The 22,290-nt window shown below is 40.4% G+C and overlaps 1 protein-coding gene across 7 annotated transcripts in view; it reads left to right on the forward strand.

Annotated features, from left to right (window-relative positions):
- Positions 1-22,290, forward strand: part of usp54a (ubiquitin specific peptidase 54a) — a 46,281-nt gene that overhangs the window by 13,477 nt on the left and 10,514 nt on the right. For all 7 annotated transcript variants that reach the window (XM_057341509.1, XM_057341515.1, XM_057341516.1 and 4 more), the window contains exons 2-11: positions 3,176-3,732; positions 11,252-11,344; positions 12,353-12,487; positions 13,551-13,664; positions 14,770-14,852; positions 18,923-19,028; positions 19,394-19,540; positions 19,712-19,861; positions 20,982-21,150; positions 21,532-21,711. In XM_057341509.1, coding sequence (XP_057197492.1) covers positions 3,586-3,732; positions 11,252-11,344; positions 12,353-12,487; positions 13,551-13,664; positions 14,770-14,852; positions 18,923-19,028; positions 19,394-19,540; positions 19,712-19,861; positions 20,982-21,150; positions 21,532-21,711 — 1,324 coding nt within the window. In that variant the 5' untranslated portion in view covers positions 3,176-3,585. The remainder of the gene's footprint in view (positions 1-3,175; positions 3,733-11,251; positions 11,345-12,352; positions 12,488-13,550; positions 13,665-14,769; positions 14,853-18,922; positions 19,029-19,393; positions 19,541-19,711; positions 19,862-20,981; positions 21,151-21,531; positions 21,712-22,290) is intronic.

Below are 22,290 nucleotides of genomic sequence, written 5' to 3' on the forward strand. Positions count from 1 at the left end.
TATGATAATGCTCTGCACTATTAGTTGTTTAAAGGCTTCTGCAAGATGTGAAATGAAATGACTTTCCTATGATAGGAAACCAATAATTGGTGGGAGACGCATTTAGGAAACGTTTCTGAAAATAATATTATATTTGCTTTTAAATTTCAATTCCTGACTAGTGGAGATGTCAGTAAAACATTTTGCCATCATCGGGTTTATCAGAGACAAGTGTACATGAGTATATGGAAACGTGATCTTTGATAAGCAAGTCCATGGTAGTTGTGCCTCCTGGCCACTTTTTTTTACCTTGCTGTCGTGCTCAAGGTTTTCCACGAGTCATGGCTTGCTAAACTAGTTCCTATCACAGATCATAGGCCAAACTGCTTTCCAAGAGTAAAACCTCCTGGTTTAACAAATGTGGTCCAAGACTAATGCACGTGTTACGAGAAATCTACACCCTAAAGTTTACAAACAGGAATTTTTTTAAATAACATGTTTAGGCGTTAATGTGGTTTCAGACGCGTAAACAGTCACACAACCTAGCGCAAGGTCGGGTGACTCAGAGCTAAGTAAACTCACATCTCAGTAGAATTTTCGCTCTCTTCCTTGTAAATGTTTTTTTTCTGCTCATCCGTTCACTTCACTCATGTCATCTTTGTTCCTGTCTGCTTTCCACGTCATTCGGTTGTCTATGGCCTTTGTCTTTCTCCCTGTGATCTCTCTCGTCTTCTCTGTTCATTGACAACTGCCCTCAAGACTGCTTTTGTTAAAAGCACATCAGACACTGATGGACACGGACAGATTTGCTAAACTCTTGAGAGGAAATGCTCGAAGCTGCAGCTTTTAAGCTTCCTGCCAGGAGCTGAAGCTAAAACAAAATGTTATATGCGATGGATGTGGACCTTGCAGAACAACGGCCCGCTTCTCTTTCTCTGATATAAGAGCACTGTCTGGCTAAGTGCTGCTAATATAGGCCTGCCAGTGGGGTCCATGTCTTATGTTTGGAATGGAGGCCTATTAGTCATGTGGGGAGCAGCGGTAACCAGCACGGAGGTAGGTTGAGATCAGCCTCAAACCAACAAAGGATGTTTTGTAAGGTTGGCTTGGAGTTGCACAAACAGATAAATCCTTGTCTGCATTCAGGATGAGATCTGTGCGAGTCATACTGTAAAGGATATTTTACATAAGGATGCACCGAATGTTCAGCAACCGAAAATAAGTGAAATGGCCGAATACATTTAATTTTTTTTACATTTTACACCTTTTAATTAAGTGTTTTGTTGTAGGGGTATAGAGTATAGGCCTACCCTTTCAGCAGTCAATTATAGGGAGGCACCGAAACGAAAATTGTTGGCCGAAGCCGAACATGATGTGAAACACTTGGCCGAAGGCCGAATAATACCGAACACCGAACATGGTTTTTTGCATTTCTTCTATTTATTAAGCTATTTTTTTAACTGTTGCACAAACTGAATAGTCAAAATGTGCTTTTTATAATTTGTCTTGCTTTTCAATAAAATACAATACAATTTAATATAAAATTGAGCAAAACAAAGTAAATTCAAACAAAAAATTGAGCCCTCTCCCTTCATGAATAGCCTATATTAATTAGGCCTATAACTGACTGCTAAAAGAATGTAATGTAAGTTACTCTGTTCCCCTACAACAAAACACTTCCACATTAGGTGTGTCATTCCACATTAGGCCTATAAGCTAAAAATACGAATAAACTAAAACTGTTGGATTATTATAGGCTATATTGAAAAATGATTTGAGAAAAAAAAAACATCCAATGCAAGCAATTCTGACTGATGCTGACTCACTGACAACCATTTCAGTTCACGTCTCTCCTCCAAACTCCGCCCACAAAAGCTGACTGTTCTAGAAGGTGCACTCGTGGATGCACAGAACACACTTTGACAAGTTGTTTAGTACAGGGAACTGTGTGCACGCGACCACTGTGTGATGTCAAAGGATGTCGCGAGCGGCGGGGCTACTGTCAGACAGCCGCTTCCGTTTGAAGTAAAGTTACCGACGGTAAAGACGCTTTCATTCGGAAATTTACTTCCGTGCGGCAAGTCCGTGCTGTGTCCTTCTCTGACACTTTAAAATGCTCCACACACACGCAAACGACGCACGCACGCACTGCCAAAATGTTTGCGCAGTAATAAAGCGCACGTTTCGCTTTTCTCTTCTCTCTCTCTTCTTCTCTCTCTCTCTCTCTCTCTCTCTCTCTCTCTCTGCTCTCTCTCTCTCTCTCTCTCTCTCTCTCTCTCTCTCTCTCTCTCTCTCTCTCTCTCTCTCTCTCTGCGCTAGTTGCTGCTTGATCGTAAAATTTATTCGGCCACTTCACAAATTCGGCCAAACACCGAACTTGCGTTTTTTGCTATTTTCGGCCGAACATATTCGGTGGCCGAACATTCGGTGCATCCCTATAGTCTATTCAAGAAGGGAGAGGGCTCATTTTTTTGTTTTAATAAAGCCTACTTGTTTTTCTCAATTTTTTTAAAGTTATATTGTATTATATTGAAAAGCAAGACAAAATATAAAAAGCACATTTTGACCATTCAGTTTATGCAATAGTGAAAAAAATATATAGAAATAAATAGAATAAATGCGGAAAGCCATGTTTGGTATTTGGCCCACGTGTTTCATTTTTATTCGGCTTCGGCCAAGATTTTTCATTTTGGTGCATCCCTAATTTTACAGTTGTGTTGTCATGGCTTTGTTGTTTTCTTTTGTGAGATGAGTGTATACCTTCTTAAAGGGATTCATACAATCATTTTATCGCTGAAGGTCACAGATTGTTGGTTGTAATGGGCATCTCTATTGCTAAATGCCATAGCATGGAACGAGAAAAATTATGTTGTGCAGTGAATATATTAAGCAACACTAACTTCTCTATCTTGCATGTCACCGACTAAGGTATCTCCCGAGAGACTAGGAGCTCACATGTGCTTCATTGTCTTCGTATCCAGTTGTAGTCCCACATTGTGTTGCTGCTTATTTGCATAAAGTCAAGCTTTTCTCAGCACTGTCAAGTTGATGGACACACCCATATCGCATTGCCAGCTTGAAATGAATTACTTCAGGTCATTTTGTAATTGCAAATTGCTGTTTGTATTAACACCCCTTTAGATGGATTGAGTGAGTGGATATGTTAATGTTTTTATTTATCTTTTGTCCCCTCCAGATTTACAGTGTTGCGAAGATTTATGGCCCGCAGACAACAGGACGACGCACACTGTCTGGTTACTCTGTTATGGGGTGTAACGCCGTAAGCAACAGTGAAGATCACCACACCTCCCAAAATCCCAAAGATGTGTGAAATTCCACAACCAAGTCCCAGAGAGTAGTACTGTAGTAACAAGGCCAAGAGATGGTGTTTTGTTTTTCCGGCTGATGCAAGAGAACGAGACCAACACCTGCAAGTTTCCCCTGAATAAGTTAATTGTGTATTTTTCCATTTTGAACAGCAGTTTAGAGTAACACAACTCTTCTGGATATAACCCATTAGTGCATTTGACCTCTGCTTTGGGATGATGAATTTGAGGTCATTGTTAGGGGAAGAGACCATTTAAAGTGCTACAGATTTCCTACACCATGTCATGGAAAAGAAACTACTTTGCGTCTGGCAGCAGTGGGTTGCAAGGCATCCTCACTCCACGGACCATGACATCAATTGCCCCCAGCAAAGGACTTATCAACGAGCCGGGGCAGAACAGCTGCTTCCTGAACAGTGCTTTACAGGTAGGGGCCCATATGATTGTTGTGACCAAAACACATGCTCATTTACACAGTATATGGTAGGGATGTACATTTTCTGAAATATTATAAATCGATTATCATTTAAAATATCGATCAATTAATCGATTAATCATTTATACCACTTAACACGCAGGGAGCTCCACATTATCAAGTCCACGTAATAGAAATCTCTGCAACAGAAATGTCTGACATATCAAAACATATTCTGACTTTAGCATTAGATGGTTTTATATGCTTTTTTCAGTTTTCCGTCATCTGCTTTCAAGATGATTTTCATGAATGCATTTGCATTTAAGTTGATTAGTCATCAATCACTAAATTTAACCAATAAAATCATAACAATAAAGGGGCTTAGCTGTCTGATAATACAACCAAAGCTATACATTCGTGTCAGTTATAACTGGTTGGAGGGGTTGTGTTGGAGGGGTGTGCCGGGACTGGATTGTCTGTTTCTATGAAGCTAGCAGTATAGAAAGACTGTACTTAGAAAGCGGTGGTGAAAACTGTCATTGATTCTGTGAATCAAATTGTTAATAAATTAAATTATTTAGGCATGCACCGATACCAGTATCGGTATCGGGCCCGATACTAAGCTCATGTACTTGAACTGGTAAAAATGCACAAATGCCAAAGACCGATACCTCATGTGACATAACTGACAGAACTGACTAAATTTGTTGTGAAATTGGCTTTGAAAGTTTGTGACAAGCACATACATTTTTTTTTTTCATAATGTGTTTAGGTGGAGTTGTTTGTAATTATGAAGCCATTTTATTTTTATTAGTCTTACTGTGTTGTGAAAAGGTACAGGCATCGGTATCGGCATCGGCAAATACCAGAAAAAAATATCAGTACTCGTACTCGGTCTTTAAAAAATGGTATCGGTGCATCCCTAACGATCGATTAATAGATCATTGATTAATTGATAACATTCTGAGTATTCACTATGTCACAAATGAGTCAAACACTTACTGTATGTCTGTTATTTCTTATGTTATTTCTTTGTACTTTATTCAGAAGTCAGATCAAGGTTTTGAAGAAACATCATGCACCTCAGATCAGTCTACGTAGGTGTGTGTCAAAGCAACAGGATGATGTACTGTTACTGGACACTTAATCACTTGAAATCTGCTGAGAAATATAAAAAAAAGTTTAATCTTGTTATATTTATCCGCATAGGCATGTCAGTCTCTCCTTGCAAAGTTTGATCACTGAATGCGGGGGTTGTTGGTCTTGGATGCGCTTAGCTTTAAAGTCTTGCTTAAATATTTTGCAAACTCAACAGGCCTCATTAATTAATGACTTGTGCATCGTATAACCTCGACAGATGTCCAGAATGTGCGTCCTCCTCACGATTAGCCATTTAAAGCAACAAGTCAAGCGATTATACAGCAGTGGGAATGGCGCTTTGGCTCTATCCTCGTAGCTCTCCTCATGCATGAACGCCATTGGACAGAAAAAGCTGTGCCTTTTATCTATTGTGCTGCTCGGTGGAGGCTGCATTAGATTTAGTGATGAGTCAAGCACTGTCTGCTTTAGACTCCACAAACAACTGTAAGATGCATACTGTCCTGGTTGGTAATTACCCTGCACAGTAACCTACCATTACTAACCCTCTATTTTTAGATTACTGTATAATAAGCTGTATGGAAATAAAGGGGCTTAGCTGTCTGATAATACACCCAAAGCTATAAATTAGTGTCAGTTATGACTGGTTGGAGGGGTAGAGTGTTGGAGGGTGTGCCAGGACTGGATTGTCTGTTTCTACGAAGCTAGCATTAGACGGTGTACTTAGAACCTGGCGGCATAAACAGTAATTTATTCTGTGAATTAAATTGTTGTGCTTCAACAAGCTTTTCTCAATATTTTTGGATGTCTTTAGTTAGTTAGAGGTGTAGTGTCTTTGGTGATATTTTACCTTAGTTGATTTGAATACTAAATATTTCTCATAATATCAGATTTGTTTTATTCGCATTTAATTCGTCGTCTTAACACTTTTCGTAAATGTTTGTCCTTAAATATACCCATAAATGATAGCAGAATATTTTACATACGTCAGAACTTACAAACTGATTCAGAACAGTGTATATTACTGAGGCACTGTAATATCTGCGTAATAAGATGCAGAAGCAGCAAATAAGAAACCTGTTTCTTCTAGATAGCATTCAACTCAAACTCACAGCTACCTGATATCACTAAAACACCCATCTCAGTAAGCGCAGGTATTGTAATAACTCCTTTCATGTGCTTGAAAAGGTGAGGGTCGTCTAATTCACAGGGCGGTTCTTCATAAGTTTTTACCTATACCTGAAGTGGTTAGTACAGGGCTCTAGACTGACATTTTGCGACTATTTTCCCTGCCGGTGCGACCAGTTTTTCTTAATGGTCGCACCGGTATAGGTTTTGGAAAGTTTGTTTCGAACACGAATAACCATTACTTAACCGCTTTTCTTAATCCCTTATTGGGCAATTAACCCGGAAAAGCACGCCCGCGGCAAGACGTAAGAAATAGCCCGCCCACGCGTCAACCGACGAGGTATGGTATGATAGGAAGATCAAGACCCGCTTACCATCTAGATTGGCTGCGCTGCGTCAAGATTGGCTGCGCTGTGGGCCTGCAGCTGCAGCTTGTTACTCTTGCGATAGTGAGAGAAGTTAAGGTGTGTTTGTTTGTTCACGGCATTTTAGTGATGGATGTTATATAAACGGGTGATTTAACGCTGGATTTGCAGATCATTTGAAACAGATAGATGGAGCGGTCCCAGCGCTAAAAGATGCCGGACATGAAACGCATGCGGTAATTTAAACTAGGTTATATGTCTGTGTTTTGTTGACAATCGGCGTGTATCATGTTCTCATGATTTAGTTCCTCCCCCCGCACACCCGCAGTAGGTCGTATTTTTACGGAAAGAATCATACAGCTATATCTATCTTTCAGAAATGTGATCAAACTAAAGACTCTTCGAAGATACAAAGTATGCAATACTACGCTATAGGTAATCAAGATTAATATGAGATTGGCAGAAACTGCCCGTTCAACCGGACCTTTAAACACATTTGGATATAGTTTCAGTGATTCTTTTTTCTTGCCTCACCCTACGACTCTGGCGCTACCAAATTAAGGGCTGGTGCCACCAACTGTATAACTTGGTAGCACCAGTGCCACCTAGCTCAAATGTTAGTCTTAGAGCCCTGTTGTATATTTTTGCACATGGAATAAGCTTTCATTACTTAAAGTGATAGTTCGCCCAAAACTAAAAATTCTGTCATCATTTATTAGCCCTCTTGTCATTTCAAACCTTTATGACTTTGTTTTTTCCGCAGAACACAAAAGAAGATATTTTGAAGAAAGTTGGTAACAGAACAGCACTGGCCCCCATTCACTTCTATTGTATGGACACAAAACCAGTTAATAAGTGAATGGGGGCCAGTTAACAACATTCTTCAAAATATCTTTTTTTGTGTTCTGCGGAAGAAAGTCATACAGGTTTGAAATGACAAAAAATGTATGACTTACAAACAAGGAATAACTTGAACCGAATATTTATGAAAAATAAGAGAATAGATGGGAAATAGCTGCTTTATCATTTAACCATCACAGAGTGATACTGAATTGCACTGATACATGTTAACTGATTGATGAAATGTCAATAGTACATTTCTTTAATTGTAGGGTAGGGATGCACAGAATGTTCGGCAACCAAAATTATTTGACCGAATAAGTGAAAAATGGCTGAATACATTTTACCGAACATGATGTCTGATGCGATCAAGCAGCAACTAGCGTGGAGAGAGATGCACACGCTTTATTAATGCAGCAAACATGTCGGCAGTGTGTGGAAGCATTATAAAGTGTCCGAGAAAGACACGACACGGGGCCTGCGGTGCAGGAGTAAATATCCGGACGAAAGCGTCTGAAGCCCCACCACTCCCGACATTCTTTGACATCGCACAGTGGTGGCGTGCACACAGTTCCTTGTACTAAACAGCGTGAAATGTCAAGTTATGTCTGTGTATTCCTAGTACACCTTCTGAGAGAGCAGTCAGCTTTTGTGGGCGGAGTTTAGAGAAACGTGGACTGAAATGGTTGTCAGTCAGCCTCAGTATGCATTGCTTGCATGGATGTTGGCTTATGTTGAATGACACTTTTTAATTAACTACTTGGTTGTAGGCGAACAGAGTACATTACATTATTTCTGCAGTCAGTTAGTCCAATGAATAAGGGAGAGGGCTCAATATTTTATTACTCTATTTTTATTTACTTGGTTTGCTCAATTTTATATTTTATTTTAAATTGTATTATATTGAAAAGCAAGACAAAATAAAAAAACACATTTTGATTATTCTGTTTATGCAATAATTGTCCAAAAAATAGAAGAAATGCAAAAAAACATGCACGGTAAAATCGCCAGTGTTAAAAAAGGTCAAATTAACACTCACAGTGTATATATAATGATTATATATACACTGTGAGTGTAATTTGACCATTTTTAACACTGGCGATTTTACTGTGTGTTCGGTATTAGGCCTTCGGCCAAGTTTTCCATTTTTATTTGGCTTCGGCCAAGAATTTTCAATTCAGAGATTTTCAATCTCTATTGTAGGGAAAGGGTCTACTGATATTTTAACGCTATGTTTTTTTAATTTTTATGTTTTTTTTTAAGAAATGAAAAAACTTCTTCATGAAGTCAAAGCCACAGATGACATTGTTTAAGCGTTTGAAGGAAATAACTCTACCCTTCCTTTTATTTCCGTTTTGTTCTGTTTCAGTCCATCTCTCTTTTTCATCATTCCTGCATCCTGTCTGCTTTCTGTCCCCTGGATCTGAAGCGTGTAATATGGTTAGTAATGGGCTGTGGTGTCCCTCTTTGCACAAGGCTGTCTCTGATTTTGTCCAGTTCGGGGACTCATGCAGCTTTGCTTGCTCTTATTGAATTAATCTTTCAAGCAGTGGTCCGCTTTGAGCTACAGAGCCATTTCACAACGACACAGTTTATCATAAGTATAAGTTTCAGCTTCAATTCATCTAAAGAGGCCTTTTTATAAAGACCTTGTCTAAAGACCTCCTGATCCTGGGATTTATTTATTTATTTGGTTACACTTTATTTTACAGTGCCCGTGTTACAGTGTAATTATACATTTAAGTACTGAGTAATAAAAAGCAACTACATGTACTTACTATAGGGTTAGGGTTAGGATTAGGGTTTGGTTCAGGGTTAGTTACATGTAATTATGCATAATTTATAGTAAATACTATAGTAAATACATGTAACATGCGTAACAAGGGCACCGTAAAATAAAGTGTTACCATTTATTTTTATATATAATCTAAATGGCTTCAGTCGTGGCTGTACTCATACAGATCAACAGTTTGACATGGGCTCAGTGATGATGGCGAGACTGAACATTGCTTTAATGAGCAGATGTGTCCCAGGTAAAAACACCTGTACTTTTTTTAAGATCCTCGGGCTGCACCTCAATACTGTCGGTCTCATCCCATGCAACTTTGGAATTGCAGCAGACAGTTTCCGATCCCAAAAAAGGAAGGCTGAGTTTAGTTTGTAGACATTCTCGGAGGCAAAAATGGTAGGATGACACGAACTCCCAGAACTTATTAAGTGTCAGATCAGTGATGTCAAATCAATAGGAGACTGTGTGCCCTGATGTTGACCGCTTGAGACACAGGCACACTACTGCATGGCCACTGGCTCACAATGTTCCTACTCGTCTGCCGAGCCGTTGCCCATACACCCCAGAACTGTTTTTGAGAAACAATGTTGTTGTTAAAAAACATTCTTAAAATAATTTTATACATTTAAATTTTTTTGTCACAAATCGTCTTCTTTTTCCTGTGCTCACCCACTAATCCTTTGATGGTTGCCAAAGACTTTACATCTGTGCAGTTGGAATGCTTTTCTTATTTGCTAAATTGTCACTTTGTTCCTTTTCCAAGCTTTTTTGCTGCGTTTATCCTGTCAAAATGATCCAATTAATTTCTCCGGAGCATTTGTAACACAAGCAATTTTTGCATTTGCCTTTTGATCATAGAATTTGAGAATTGCAGGATTACAGCTGACATTGCCAAAGCTTCTGTTGGAGCATGATAGTCACAAGAAACTAAGACCATGTGTTTCACATCAACAATAAAAGGCTGTCTTTAATGACTGTTAGATCGATACTTGGATAATACAGTTTAAATCCTCTATTGGGCAGATTGAACGCTTGACCAAACATTTATACAGAAGCTTTTGTGCCGTGTTTAACAAAGCCAGTATTTCATATGTTTATTCATTTCCTTTAAAAGTTCTGCTTGCCATGCAAAGCCTGTCATGTTATATATAGGGAAGAATGAACATTCGTATGTGCTGAGAGATCAATGCTGTTGAGTATCATTAAGTTTTATTATCCAGAGACACAGCAACTGCAGTAAAACATATGTTTTCTCATTTGTGTCTGGTTACTGTCTAAAATTGATTCTGTCAGCACTATAGATTTTTTCAAAGGAGTTCAGGAGTAGGGCGTAAATTTAACAGAGAGCCCTCCATTGGAGTGCTTTGTAAGACATAGTTGGTATGGAAACGAAACGGGTCTTAAATGTGTTTACTCTTAGCTTTAGAAATTGAAGTTCATTACAACGACAGTATGTAAATGTTGATTAAGACATCCGTTGAGCTTGAGTCGGACAGCAGATTCAGTTGGGTAGATGAGTTGTGTTAAATGGGACTGACAGCTCTCTCAATAATTCAGCATGGAAGCGTGTAGATGTGCAGGATGAGCAGCGGGGCCATGGCACACAAAGTCCCAACTCACGGCAGGCAGGTGGGCTCAGGTCGGCCTCCGCAGCCTCCCAGGCACGACCAGATGGGAGGCGTGTACGACTGCGTGTGCGTGCATGCATGCGAGCTGCCCAGCAGGAAGCTAGCAGGTCTTTGTTTGTTCCACTGACAGTCTGCATCACGCATCACCTGGAGATGCACGCGTTCCCCAAAACAAAATCTTCACATCTCTCGCACACACTCGTGTTTTCTTTTGCTCTTCCTGTTAACCTGTATCCTGGATAAAGTAGACAAGCTTATCACCTTTTGACATCTTGATGGTTGACACATAATTGCTTCCTTCACCATGGGTCAAGATCGGATTACGGGGCATCAAGAAAGACGGATTTAGTCTGTCAGGTGCAACTCGCAAGGACTCTGTTGTCTTGGATATTAGCTCACCAAGTTGGCTTCTGTTCTCGTGAAGTCTTAACACTTAAGAAGGGGTGGAAAGTCAACTGCAGGTGGCACAGAGCAGCGAGAGCTTTTTGAGCCTAATGCATTTTTGATGACCAGAACTACTCAAATGTTTTAAAAGGTCTGTTGAGAAGTGTGTGATACTCCCTTCAATCTTTTTTCAGTCTTTCAGAGATCTGTTATGTGTTGACCGTGTAAAGGCAGCTTCAAACGTGAGAGAACACGGTTAACGTTTTGCTGTAGTCTAATGTTGCTCCTTGTTTTAACAGGTTCTCTGGCATCTGGATATCTTCCGCAGAAGTTTCCGGCAACTCACCACGCACAAGTGCATGGAGGACTCGTGTATCTTCTGCGCTCTGAAGGTAAAGCAATGTGACCGGCAGAAACTCTGACGCATTAACATCACAGTGAATCTTTGGTCTACAGCTGTTGTGGTTCAGTACTTCCCCTTTATTATTTCCGTGTGAAGGCTAATGTGTGTCTGCCAGCTTGTGTGTTATGTAAGATTAGAAGTGTTACCATATATATGAACTTTGCTGCCCCTTTGTCTGCTTCCAGATATGGATTTATCTCTTATGCTGATGGTACAGTAGAGTACATTATTTGACTAAGAGTGTTTATTTTTTTTAAATATCAGACACTGCAGAGAAACGATACAGGGCAGTCTTGTTCAGATGCCCTTTGTATCATCACTTGTACAAAATGTTGTCACAAGCTCTTCTTTTCCTCGTTCACTTTCTTTTCTGTCCCTCCCTTCTGCGCTCCCTCTCGTTTTATATTAGATTCCATCTGATGTTCAGGACTGCCATTGGTGCTTTCCATCAAAAGTTCAATAACTCAGCCCGGAAATTAGAAAGCTCTCTCATGAGCCCTGTGCCAGCACGATAGGGGACTGCCTGTCTGCTCGATCACATAGCACCGGGACAGCATTTCCGTCTGACTGTGCTTTCCCGCACGGGTCTTGCCCTGTTTTTGTGTTCACCTGTCTGTTTCTTCCAGTGTGTTTCAAAACGAGCCAATGACATAAGTAGTAAATCCTGTAATGACTTTGTTTACTTGGATAGTTTCTTCAATGTTGCATAATCTTGCAGACAGGGATGTCATGCTTTTTTACTGTATGTGAAATTTGAGGTGTGTACATAACAAAAGCTAGTCTCACGCAAGTCGTCTTCAGTAGAAATTCAAGTCATCTTATATCTTAATGTGAGAAAGTAATTCTGTTTCCATCTATAAATCAAATTCTCAATACATGATTTTCTTTGTCTCATACTTTTGGTCTCCAGTGTATTTTTGGAAGAGTTTGTTGATGTTGTCTTTTAACATTCAAATGTGTATTTTTTGGCTAAAGTTTTGTGTGTTTGTGTATTCAGAGCATCTTCGCCCAGTTCCAGTTCAGCAGTGAAAAGGTTCTCCCGTCCGATGCTCTCCGCTGCGCTCTCGCCAAAACCTTCCAGGACGAGCAACGATTCCAGCTCGGCATTATGGACGACGCAGCTGAGTGCTTTGTAAGAGTTATTCTCTCTTCACCATGCCTCTCATACTTCTCCCCTATAGAGTATTATTGCTGTTCCTCCCACTCTCTTCCAGCTCCTCTCTATTTCTATCACATTTATGCCATCAATATGCCTTAACATGCCAAATGAACTCTCTGCTGAAGACGTAGATTTTGTTAAAGGGAATTGTGCTTTCTGAGATATGAGCCGCCTGAAATATTTCTCTGCTTTGTTAGCTTATGCTGTTTGACATGTGTTGTTGCCTTGAGTCAGTCAGGGCAAGCAGACAGAAGGAACAAGTGTGATTTCTTCTTGACTCTGTTTCTCTCTTAGGACAAATTTGTCTTTTGCTCTTCTTTGCCGTTTTCCTGTTTTTCGTTTGTTTTGGCAGGATTTTTGACGGTATAAATAGTTTATGGTGGTCAACTAATTGTCCAGCAAATAACTAGTTGATTGGTAATGTCAACTACTTAGATTTTTTGGTTCGGTGTTTTTCGATGTGTAGCTTTAATCAATACTAAATGAACAGCGGACAGTACATTTGCACCTTTAAATTCATCCCTATTAAACCACAAGTGGTTTCATCTCAATTTAAAGGCAATTGCATCATAACATACAAGATGAAGAATAGCTCCGTCTCTCTGTTTTTCTCTACTGCTGGGATAGCAACATTGTGCAATATGATGACCGGTAAGAAGTACAACCACAAACCGAAAATTATAATTTTGTACTTTTGCCTTAACCACAATTATCGTCAGGCCATTATGCAAGACTCGAGACAACGGTGAAGGGCACATGCTTGGTAAACTTTTAACATCTCCCTGTGGAACGCAAGCCGCCCCCGACTCAACTTCCCGCAGAGCTACCGTAATCCTCAGCCAAAAGAGCTGAGCACTCTGTTATCCACAGACTCGGTACACGCCCACAGGATTGCGAGAAACCAATTAACATGAGACCAATAGGACAGGCACACTCTGTTATCTCCTGTGCTTTCAATTATTAGGTTAACTGGGATTACAGCGCACTGTGTTAATAATTGAGCAATAACATGGTGTGTTCTCCTCGGCCCTCACAGGAGAACATCCTCATGAGGATCCACTTTCACATCTCAGACGAGACCAAGGAAGACATCTGCACAGCCAAACACTGCATCCCGCATCAGAAGTTCGCCATGACACTCTTTGAGCAGGTGAAGCTTCTTCAGTAACCTTCGTATTGTGATGGGTTCTGGAGTAAAAACTACGATTTGATGGAGGCCAAGATTAAGCAATCGGGATTTGGTTGGATCATGAAAACAGAGCTAATATTATTGTTGTTTATGCCTGCACTCACTGTGTTTAAATGGATAGTTCACCCAAAAATGAAAATTCTGTCATCATTTACTGACCAAAGTTGTTCCAAATCTGTATAAATTTCTTTGTTCTGATGAACACAGAAATATTTTTGGAAGAATACTTATAACCATACCGTTCTTGGACCCCATTGACTATCATAGTAGGAAAAATTGCTTTATAAATGTTTTGTTCTGCTGAACACAAAAGAAGATATTTTGAAGAATGTAGGACAGCAAACAGTTCTGGGGCACTTTTGACTATCATTGTCATTTTTCCTACTTTGGTAGTCAATGGGGTCCAAGAACTTTTTGGTTACAAGCATTCGTCCAAATATCTTTCTCTGTGTTCCACCAAACAAAAAAATGTATACAGATTTGGAATAACTAATTTCATGACAGAATTTTTGGGTAAACTATCCCTTTAATTTGTGTAAAACTATTTTATAAGCAAGGAAATAATTTACTAATTAACTTAATTTATTTTTAATTTATATATATATTTTTATTTGTTTTACATTTTTATACATTTGGCAGACGCTTTTATCCAAAGCGATCACATTGCATTATTCTATACATTGTATCTGAGTATGTGCAATCTCCTGGGATCGAACCCATGACCTTGGTGTTGTTAGCGCCATGCTCTAACCACTGAGCCACAGGAAAGCTTTTATATTATTTTTATAACAATATGCCCTGACTGATCAGAAACATCCAGAAACATTTATTATGAAGAGAACAGGTTCATATTTATTTGACCTTGTCTTTGAGAGTTTTGATAGACCTAGTTTTAGTGTTTATTTATTTCCTTATAACGCTTTCACAATTTGTTTTATTGCAAAGTAGCCATACATAAAATACAGTTTGCACAAAAATAGTAGAAATAACAAGAAAAAAATACTTTTACAGTTCAGTCCACTCATACATACATCGTTAAAAACATGAAATTTTATTTCCTATTTAGTGTGTGTGCAGCAACTGTGGAGCCTCTTCAGACCCCTTGCCCTTCATTCAGATGGTCCACTACATCTCCACCACCTCTCTGTGGTAAGCACATCTCTACAGCATACACACGTGGGCACATGGGAGTGCTGCAGACACACAGAACCATGAAGGCATTTTAAAGACGAAGACTTTGCACTGAACGGGTGATGAACTGTCAGATGCATAGCTGTGGCTCAGAGCAGAGCAGCTCACCCCTGCAGTCAAACTTTGTCGACGTCTGCTTTCAGACCTGCGCAGTTGCATTCGCCCTCTCGGTCACCTTATCTGCCGCGCTGGCAGGCTAGAACGCAAGGCGCTGTGAACAAACACTTGTAAGAACAACAGCGATGAAAGAGCTTCATGAATATTCCAGCATGTGGCTCAGTGATTACGCAGGCGTTTTATGATAATAGCTGACATTGCGGTAGAGAATCGCTTTAATCCGCTCAAGGCCATTGACTCCACGTGTCCCTGTACCTCAGGGCTGCTGCCATCCCACTGCAAATATTACAATAACTGCTTTTATGGATTCAGCATCTGCACTCAAATTAAAGAAGTGTGCAATTGTACAATATAGCAGTAAGCCAAGAGAGGCTGTGCGTAAATGTGAGTTTACCATGGGGTAGTCCTAAGCAGATGTGAAGAGAGGATGTACAAACCCGATTCCAAAAAAGTTGGGACACTGTACAAATTGTGAATAAAAACAGAATGCAATGATGTGGAAGTTTCAAATTTCAATATTTTATTCAGAATACAACATAGATGACATATCAAATGTTTAAACTGAGAGAATGTATCATTTTAAGGGGAAAATAAGTTGATTTTAAATTTCATGGCATCAACACATCTCAAAAAAGTTGGGACAAGGCCATGTTTACCACTGTGTGGCATCCCCTCTTCTTTTTATAACAGTCTGCAAACGTCTGGGGACTGAGGAGACAAGTTGCTCAAGTTTAGGAATAGGAATGTTGTCCCATTCTTGTCTAATACAGGCTTCTAGTTGCTCGACTGTCTTAGGTCTTCTTTGTCGCATCTTCCTCTTTATGATGCGCCAAATGTTTTCTATGGGTGAAAGATCTGGACTGCAGGCTGGCCATTTCAGTACCCGGATCCTTCTTCTAGGCAGCCATGATGTTGTAATTGATGCAGTATGTGGTCTGGCATTGTCATGTTGGAAAATGCAAGGTCTTCCCTGGAAGAGACGACGTCTGGATGGGAGCATATGTTGTTCTAGAACTTGGATATACCTTTCAGCATTGATGGTGCCTTTCCAGATGTGTAAGCTGCCCATGCCACACGCACTCATGCAACCCCATACCATCAGAGATGCAGGCTTCTGAACTGAGCGCTGATAACAAATTGGGTTGTCCTTGTCCTCTTTAGTCCGGATGACATGGCGTCCCAGTTTTCCAAAAAGAACTTCAAATTTTGATTCGTCTGACCACAGAACAGTTTTCCACTTTGCCACAGTCCATTTTAAATGAGCCTTGGCCCAGAGAAAACGCCTGCGCTTCTGGATCATGTTTAGATATGGCTTCTTTTTTGACCTATAGAGTTTTAGCCGGCAACGGCGAATGGCACCGGTGGATTGTGATCACCGACAATGTTTTCTGGAAGTATTCCTGAGCCCATGTTGTGATTTCCATTACAGTAGCATTCCTGTATGTGATGCAGTGCCGTCTAAGGGCCCGAAGATCACGGGCATCCAGTATGGTTTTCCGGCCTTGACCCTTACGCACAGAGATTGTTCCAGATTCTCTGAATCTTTGGATGATATTATGCACTGTAGATGATGATAACTTCAAACTCTTTGCAATTTTTCTCTGAGAAACTCCTTTCTGATATTGCTCCACTATTTTTCGCCGCAGCATTGGGGGAATTGGTGATCCTCTGCCCATCTTGACTTCTGAGAGACACTGCCACTCTGAGAGGCTCTTTTTATACCCAATCATGTTGCCAATTGACCTAATAAGTTGAAAATTGGTCCTCCAGCTGTTCCTTATATGTACATTTAACTTTTCCGGCCTCTTATTGCTACCTGTCCCAACTTTTTTGGAATGAGTAGCTCTCATGAAATCCAAAATGAGCCAATATTTGGCATGACATTTCAAAATGTCTCACTTTCAACATTTGATATGTTATCTATATTCTATTGTGAATAAAATATAAGTTTATGAGATTCGTAAATTATTGCATTCCTTTTTTATTCACAATTTGTACCGTGTCCCAACTTTTTTGGAATCGGGTTTGTAAAATCATTTTAACACAGTAATGAGGGGCTTATTGATTTTAGAAATACTGGCAACACCAATATGATAAGTATACCAACATTCAGTAAGTAGCTAATTTTATTAAAGGGGAAGTTCACCCAAAAATCAACTTTGTGTAATTTTTTTTACTCACCCACATGACGTTAAACATGTTTAGAGAACTTCCGGCATCTTCAGAGCACAAATAGAAATATTTAGGTGACATCCGAGAGATTTCCAGGCCTCCTCATAGACATCATGGTGTCAGTTTTTGCCAAGGTCCAGAAAAGTACTAAAGACATCGTTAAATTGGTCCATCCGCGTATAGTGGATCAGTTGAATTTTTTTGAAGCGACGAGAATGCTTTATGTGCGAAAAACAAAACAAAATACCGACTTTAATCGATATATTCTCCTCTGTCTTGTCAGTGTATGGCGCGCTTTCACGAGAGCACTTCTTCGTCTTCTTCTTGGACGAGAGCACTTCAAACGTAAACAGGTTTGTGCGCCGAACGCCGCATGGGGCTTGCCCCTATACGCCCTTTTCACATGACGTCACGTATCTTCCGTTCTGCTGCGAAGCAGTGTATCGTTACTTCCGATAGCACTCCAGATTGCCAACCGCCAGTAAAACTCAAGAAGAAGAAGTTACTTCCGCTAGCGCCTCAGAATGGAGTTTACCAAGTCCCTTATATGCCACAAATACGGCTAGATGATGTACAACGTCTTGCAGACAAATTTTTGAACGACAAGATCAAAGCTAGAGAAAGGATACAAATTCTTCGTTGAACAGTACCTGTTTGATTATGAAGTGTTTTGTTTTCTTTTTGTGTTAGCGTAGGTGCTAGGATAAGTACTTGAATACGTGTTCTGTCAGTTTTTTTTCAGTGTTAAATTCCAGCGCGACGGCAAAATGGAAGTTCTTCTTCTTGTTTGTTGCAAGACGGATGTTATGATACACTGCTTTGCGAAAAGGCGGAAGTTAAGTGACGTCATTGTGAAAAGGACCTATTGGATGCCGGCGCGCTGACTCACCAACGCGGAAGCGCAACTCATGTTTACATGCAGAAGATGAAGAAGTGCTCTCGTGAACGCGCGCCATACACTGACAAGACAGAGGAGAATATCTCGATTAAAGTCGGTATTTTGGTTTGTTTTTCGCACATAAAGCATTCTCGTCGCTTCAAAAAAATTCAACTGAGCCGAAAGCACGGATGGACCAATTTAACGATGTCTTTAGTACTTTTCTGGACCTTGGCAAAAACTGACACCATGATGTCTATGAAGAGGCCTGGAAATCTCTCGGATGTCACCTCAATATCTCTATTTGTGCTCAGAAGACACCGGAAATTCTCTAAACATGTTTAAAGTCATGTGGGTGAGTAAAAAAATCACACAAAGTTGATTTTTGGGTGAACTTACACTTTAACAAGCAAAACAGTAATATAATTCATTAGCCTTACTGTGTACCATTGCCAGTCAACATAGCGATGTCTTGACATAGTTGACATATTTAAATATCAATAAATAAGAGTAATTGTTCAAATATATGGTAATGTTATGTTCCTTTGTAAGGTGATGTGAACCACACATACACAGAGGAATGTGTCCAGGTGACATTGTGACATTGGCATGGCTGTCTGCCTGAGCTGTGAGCAGTGTTGTTGTGTCTTTGAGGTTGCAGTGCCCTCTGCTTCAATAATGAGATCAAGTTGATCTGAACCATGACCCTTATGAACGCACTCCTGAAGACAGAAGAACACTACAGAAGCACACACATACACTCCAACACATTTCCATATTTTAAATTTTTTTTATTTGATTTTGAGTTAATGCTGAATCCATATTCTGTTTTAATATGTGACGTGTGTTCATGATGTTATAGTAACCAGGCAGTGCGGATGCTGGAATGCCGGGAGAAGCCCACCCCAGACATGTTCGGAGAACTGCTGAGAAACGCCAGCACCGTGGGAGATCTGCGCAACTGCCCGGTTAGCATTATCACACACCACCACAAACTCGTCTTCATCAAATCATGTGCTAATTAGACATAATGACGCCTGTGACTGTGTGTGGATGTGTGCGTCTGTGGTGCTTGTCTGGGTTTGAATAGGGATGTGGTCATTGAGTAATCACTAGGTCAAAACAGGAAGCAATCAGTGGAATGTTAATTTGTCTCATGGCCCTGAGGAAGACAGCCATTTTATGCAAAAACACACACATTCGTTTTTGTGTCAGATCAGGGCGTTGCCTTGGATAGGAGATAACTTCTACGGAGTTAAGAACCGAACAATGAATCACTATCTTGCATTTCATTATGTGCTGAAATGAGTAAAGCTCTCTTTCTCCTGTACAGGGAAACTGTGGAGAGAAGCTCCGTATTCGACGTGTACTGATGAATTCCCCAGAGATCATCACCATCGGCCTGGTGTGGGACTCAGAAAACTCTGACCTGGCTGAAGATGTTATTCACAGCCTGGGTACCGTCCTGCGGCTCGGAGATGTAAGACAGACTCTTAGCAACTTGGTTAACATTTCAGTGTGTAAATGGAACGTTTTGCCCAAACAAAATATAAAAGGATTTGAAAATATATGTTGCGTTTTTTTGTGAGGGTGTTTATGTGTATGTATCTATGAGTGATAGATGACTCGTCTTTCTCTGTTTCAACTGTAGCTGTTCTACAGAGTGACAGAGGAAAAGGCCAAACAGGCGGAGCTCTATCTGGTGGGCGTGGTCTGTTACTATGGCAAACACTACTCCACTTTCTTCTTCCAAACCAAAATCCGCAAGTGGATTTACTTTGACGACGCTCATGTGAAAGAGGTGACTATCCTATCAGTGTAGCCGATACATTTAAAAGACACAAGAAAACCGCAGCGATGATGCCAGGGTCGTACGTGGGACTGTATTTATAAATGCCCTGTTGTAATATTCCTTGCTTGTTTTGTCCACAGGGAGTTTGTGTTAAATCATTAAGTTGGATAGACTGATGTGTTGGCTCTTTATTAAGTAGTGCCCCACAGGCACCCGGCATGTGGTGGGTGGGTGTTTGCTCAACTAGTGCTTGGATGCTGTTTTACATAATTTGACAGCTTGTTGACTCACCGCTCAGGCGTGTGTTTGTCTGTGCAGGTATATGTATGTACCACATCGGTATTTATAAGTGCACAGTTAATGCATGCCTTACAATGACCCAAGAATGCCCTGTGAAGTCCTTTTTGTCAGGATATTTGTATGTTCATGGTGTTTGTCTGTCTAATGTAAAATATACAATCAAATGTTTATTTCTGCAGTACACTGTGTAACTCTGGATGGAGTGTTGTTCGTTTTATAAGTTCTGGACAGGGTTTCATCTGAATAATAGCAGTGCAGGTCTGTGGATCCTGGACAGTTGCATACAAAGCAGCTTTTTCAGTCTGTCTTTAGAGTCCACCGAGCCCGTGCTGACCCCACACATGAGCTCTCACAAAAGCCTACTAAAACAAGGATATCCCACTATTGTTCACAAGCCCAGCTGGGCAGAGGTAGGGTGTGGTTTACAGAGAGACGCAGCACAAGCGCCATGATAGCCCTTCGCTAACAAACACACACACGCTAAAGCTAACCCTCTCGTATTTTCACTTTTGCGCATGCTTGTCTGTGACTGCGGCCCGTTTGGATATCCTGTGTGTGATTATGGACGGAGTGTAGAGAACAGTAATCCGTTTGGGAAATCAGAGTCAGGGTAAGATTGGTCGGAAAAGTGTCGGATTTGGGATTCAGTCCTAGCTTGCTGTTAAGGGTGTCCAACTGGTATCCAGAACATTTCAACCTGGTCGCTGCTTGAATTTTGTTTGCTTAGCCCTGATCTTTGAAATCTGTGAAATGTGCTTTTTAAACTTTATTGTGCTAAAACTGTGTTGGCCTGTCTCTCTCTTCCTCTCACGCTCTCGCTCTCATACAGATTGGGCCTAAGTGGAAGGATGTGGTGTCCCGTTGTATAAAAGGGCATTACCAGCCACTGCTTCTGCTCTATGCTGACCCCCGGGGGACGCCGGTGTCGGCTCAGGACCTGGCCTCACGCCTAGACCTACACCACTACACTAAAGCATACTACGACAGTGAGGATTCAGGTACTTACAGTGTACATCCCAGCGTCAGGCCACTGTACTCATGGTGCTTTCCTGTGCATTTCTTTGGTGGGCCTTGAAGAGGCTGCTGTTCTTATTTTCAACTCATAACAACAACAGTAATATTACATAGATGATAATGAGATTAAATTCTATTTACATTCATTTATTATAGATAAATGTAATTTAATTATACATATGTATATACAGTATAAATGGAAAATGCCAATGACACTATGGCAGATATTGAAAAACCTACACCCCTAAGCATCCTGGTCCTGAATTTTGCATGGGCCAGCAGTCACTCACTTTTTGCAGGTAATGTAAACAGTCTCCCCTGTTGCTGGAATTTATAATATGCATCTTGTTTCTTTGCATTACAAGGCCGTGAGCCGTCTATTTCCAGTGACACACGGACGGACTCTTCCACAGACAGCTACAGCTATAAACCTTCTCACTCTCACCACGAGTCTATGGCATCCCATTTCTCCTCGGACTCCCAAGGAACCGTCATCTGTAACCCTGACAACGACTCTGCCTCACACAGCAGCCTTGAAACAACAGGTATCGTAGTGGACCCTGTCACACTCAAGTTCTTGCATAGTTTTTGCACCTTTTATATGTATGGAACAAAAAAGGAAGAAGGGTTGACCAATTTAGAGTTTGGGCCACAGGCTTACGAGTGCCTCATGCCGTCTCAATCTTTAACAATTTTTCCTTTTTTATTCTCTTTTTTTCCGCAACATAAACCCCCCCCATTCAACTGCCACATATAGGCATATTTTACAATGAAATGTAAAAATCGGAGAACATGTGTATACAATCATAGAATAATGATATAGATCGATTTATATATTTTTTACATAAACTCATACACATGCACTTATGCAAAACATACCATTCTCATGTCTAAACATACATACACATAAACATAAACAAATATGAAGCTAAAATAAACTAAATATACAACGTAAAAGAAGGAAGTTGAAACATCTCCCTCCTGTAACTGAAAACAAGAACCAAAGCAACTAGTTAAGGCAGTCAGTCTATATAATTCCAAATTGTCAGATGTTATAAGAATACTGTCCTTAAACTGTAAGAGTGTAACTTAGTCAAAGCACACAGAGCGCACATTTATCCTTG

This window comes from Triplophysa rosa, linkage group LG9 (assembly GCF_024868665.1).
Source record: "Triplophysa rosa linkage group LG9, Trosa_1v2, whole genome shotgun sequence".
Taxonomy (NCBI): domain Eukaryota; kingdom Metazoa; phylum Chordata; class Actinopteri; order Cypriniformes; family Nemacheilidae; genus Triplophysa; species Triplophysa rosa.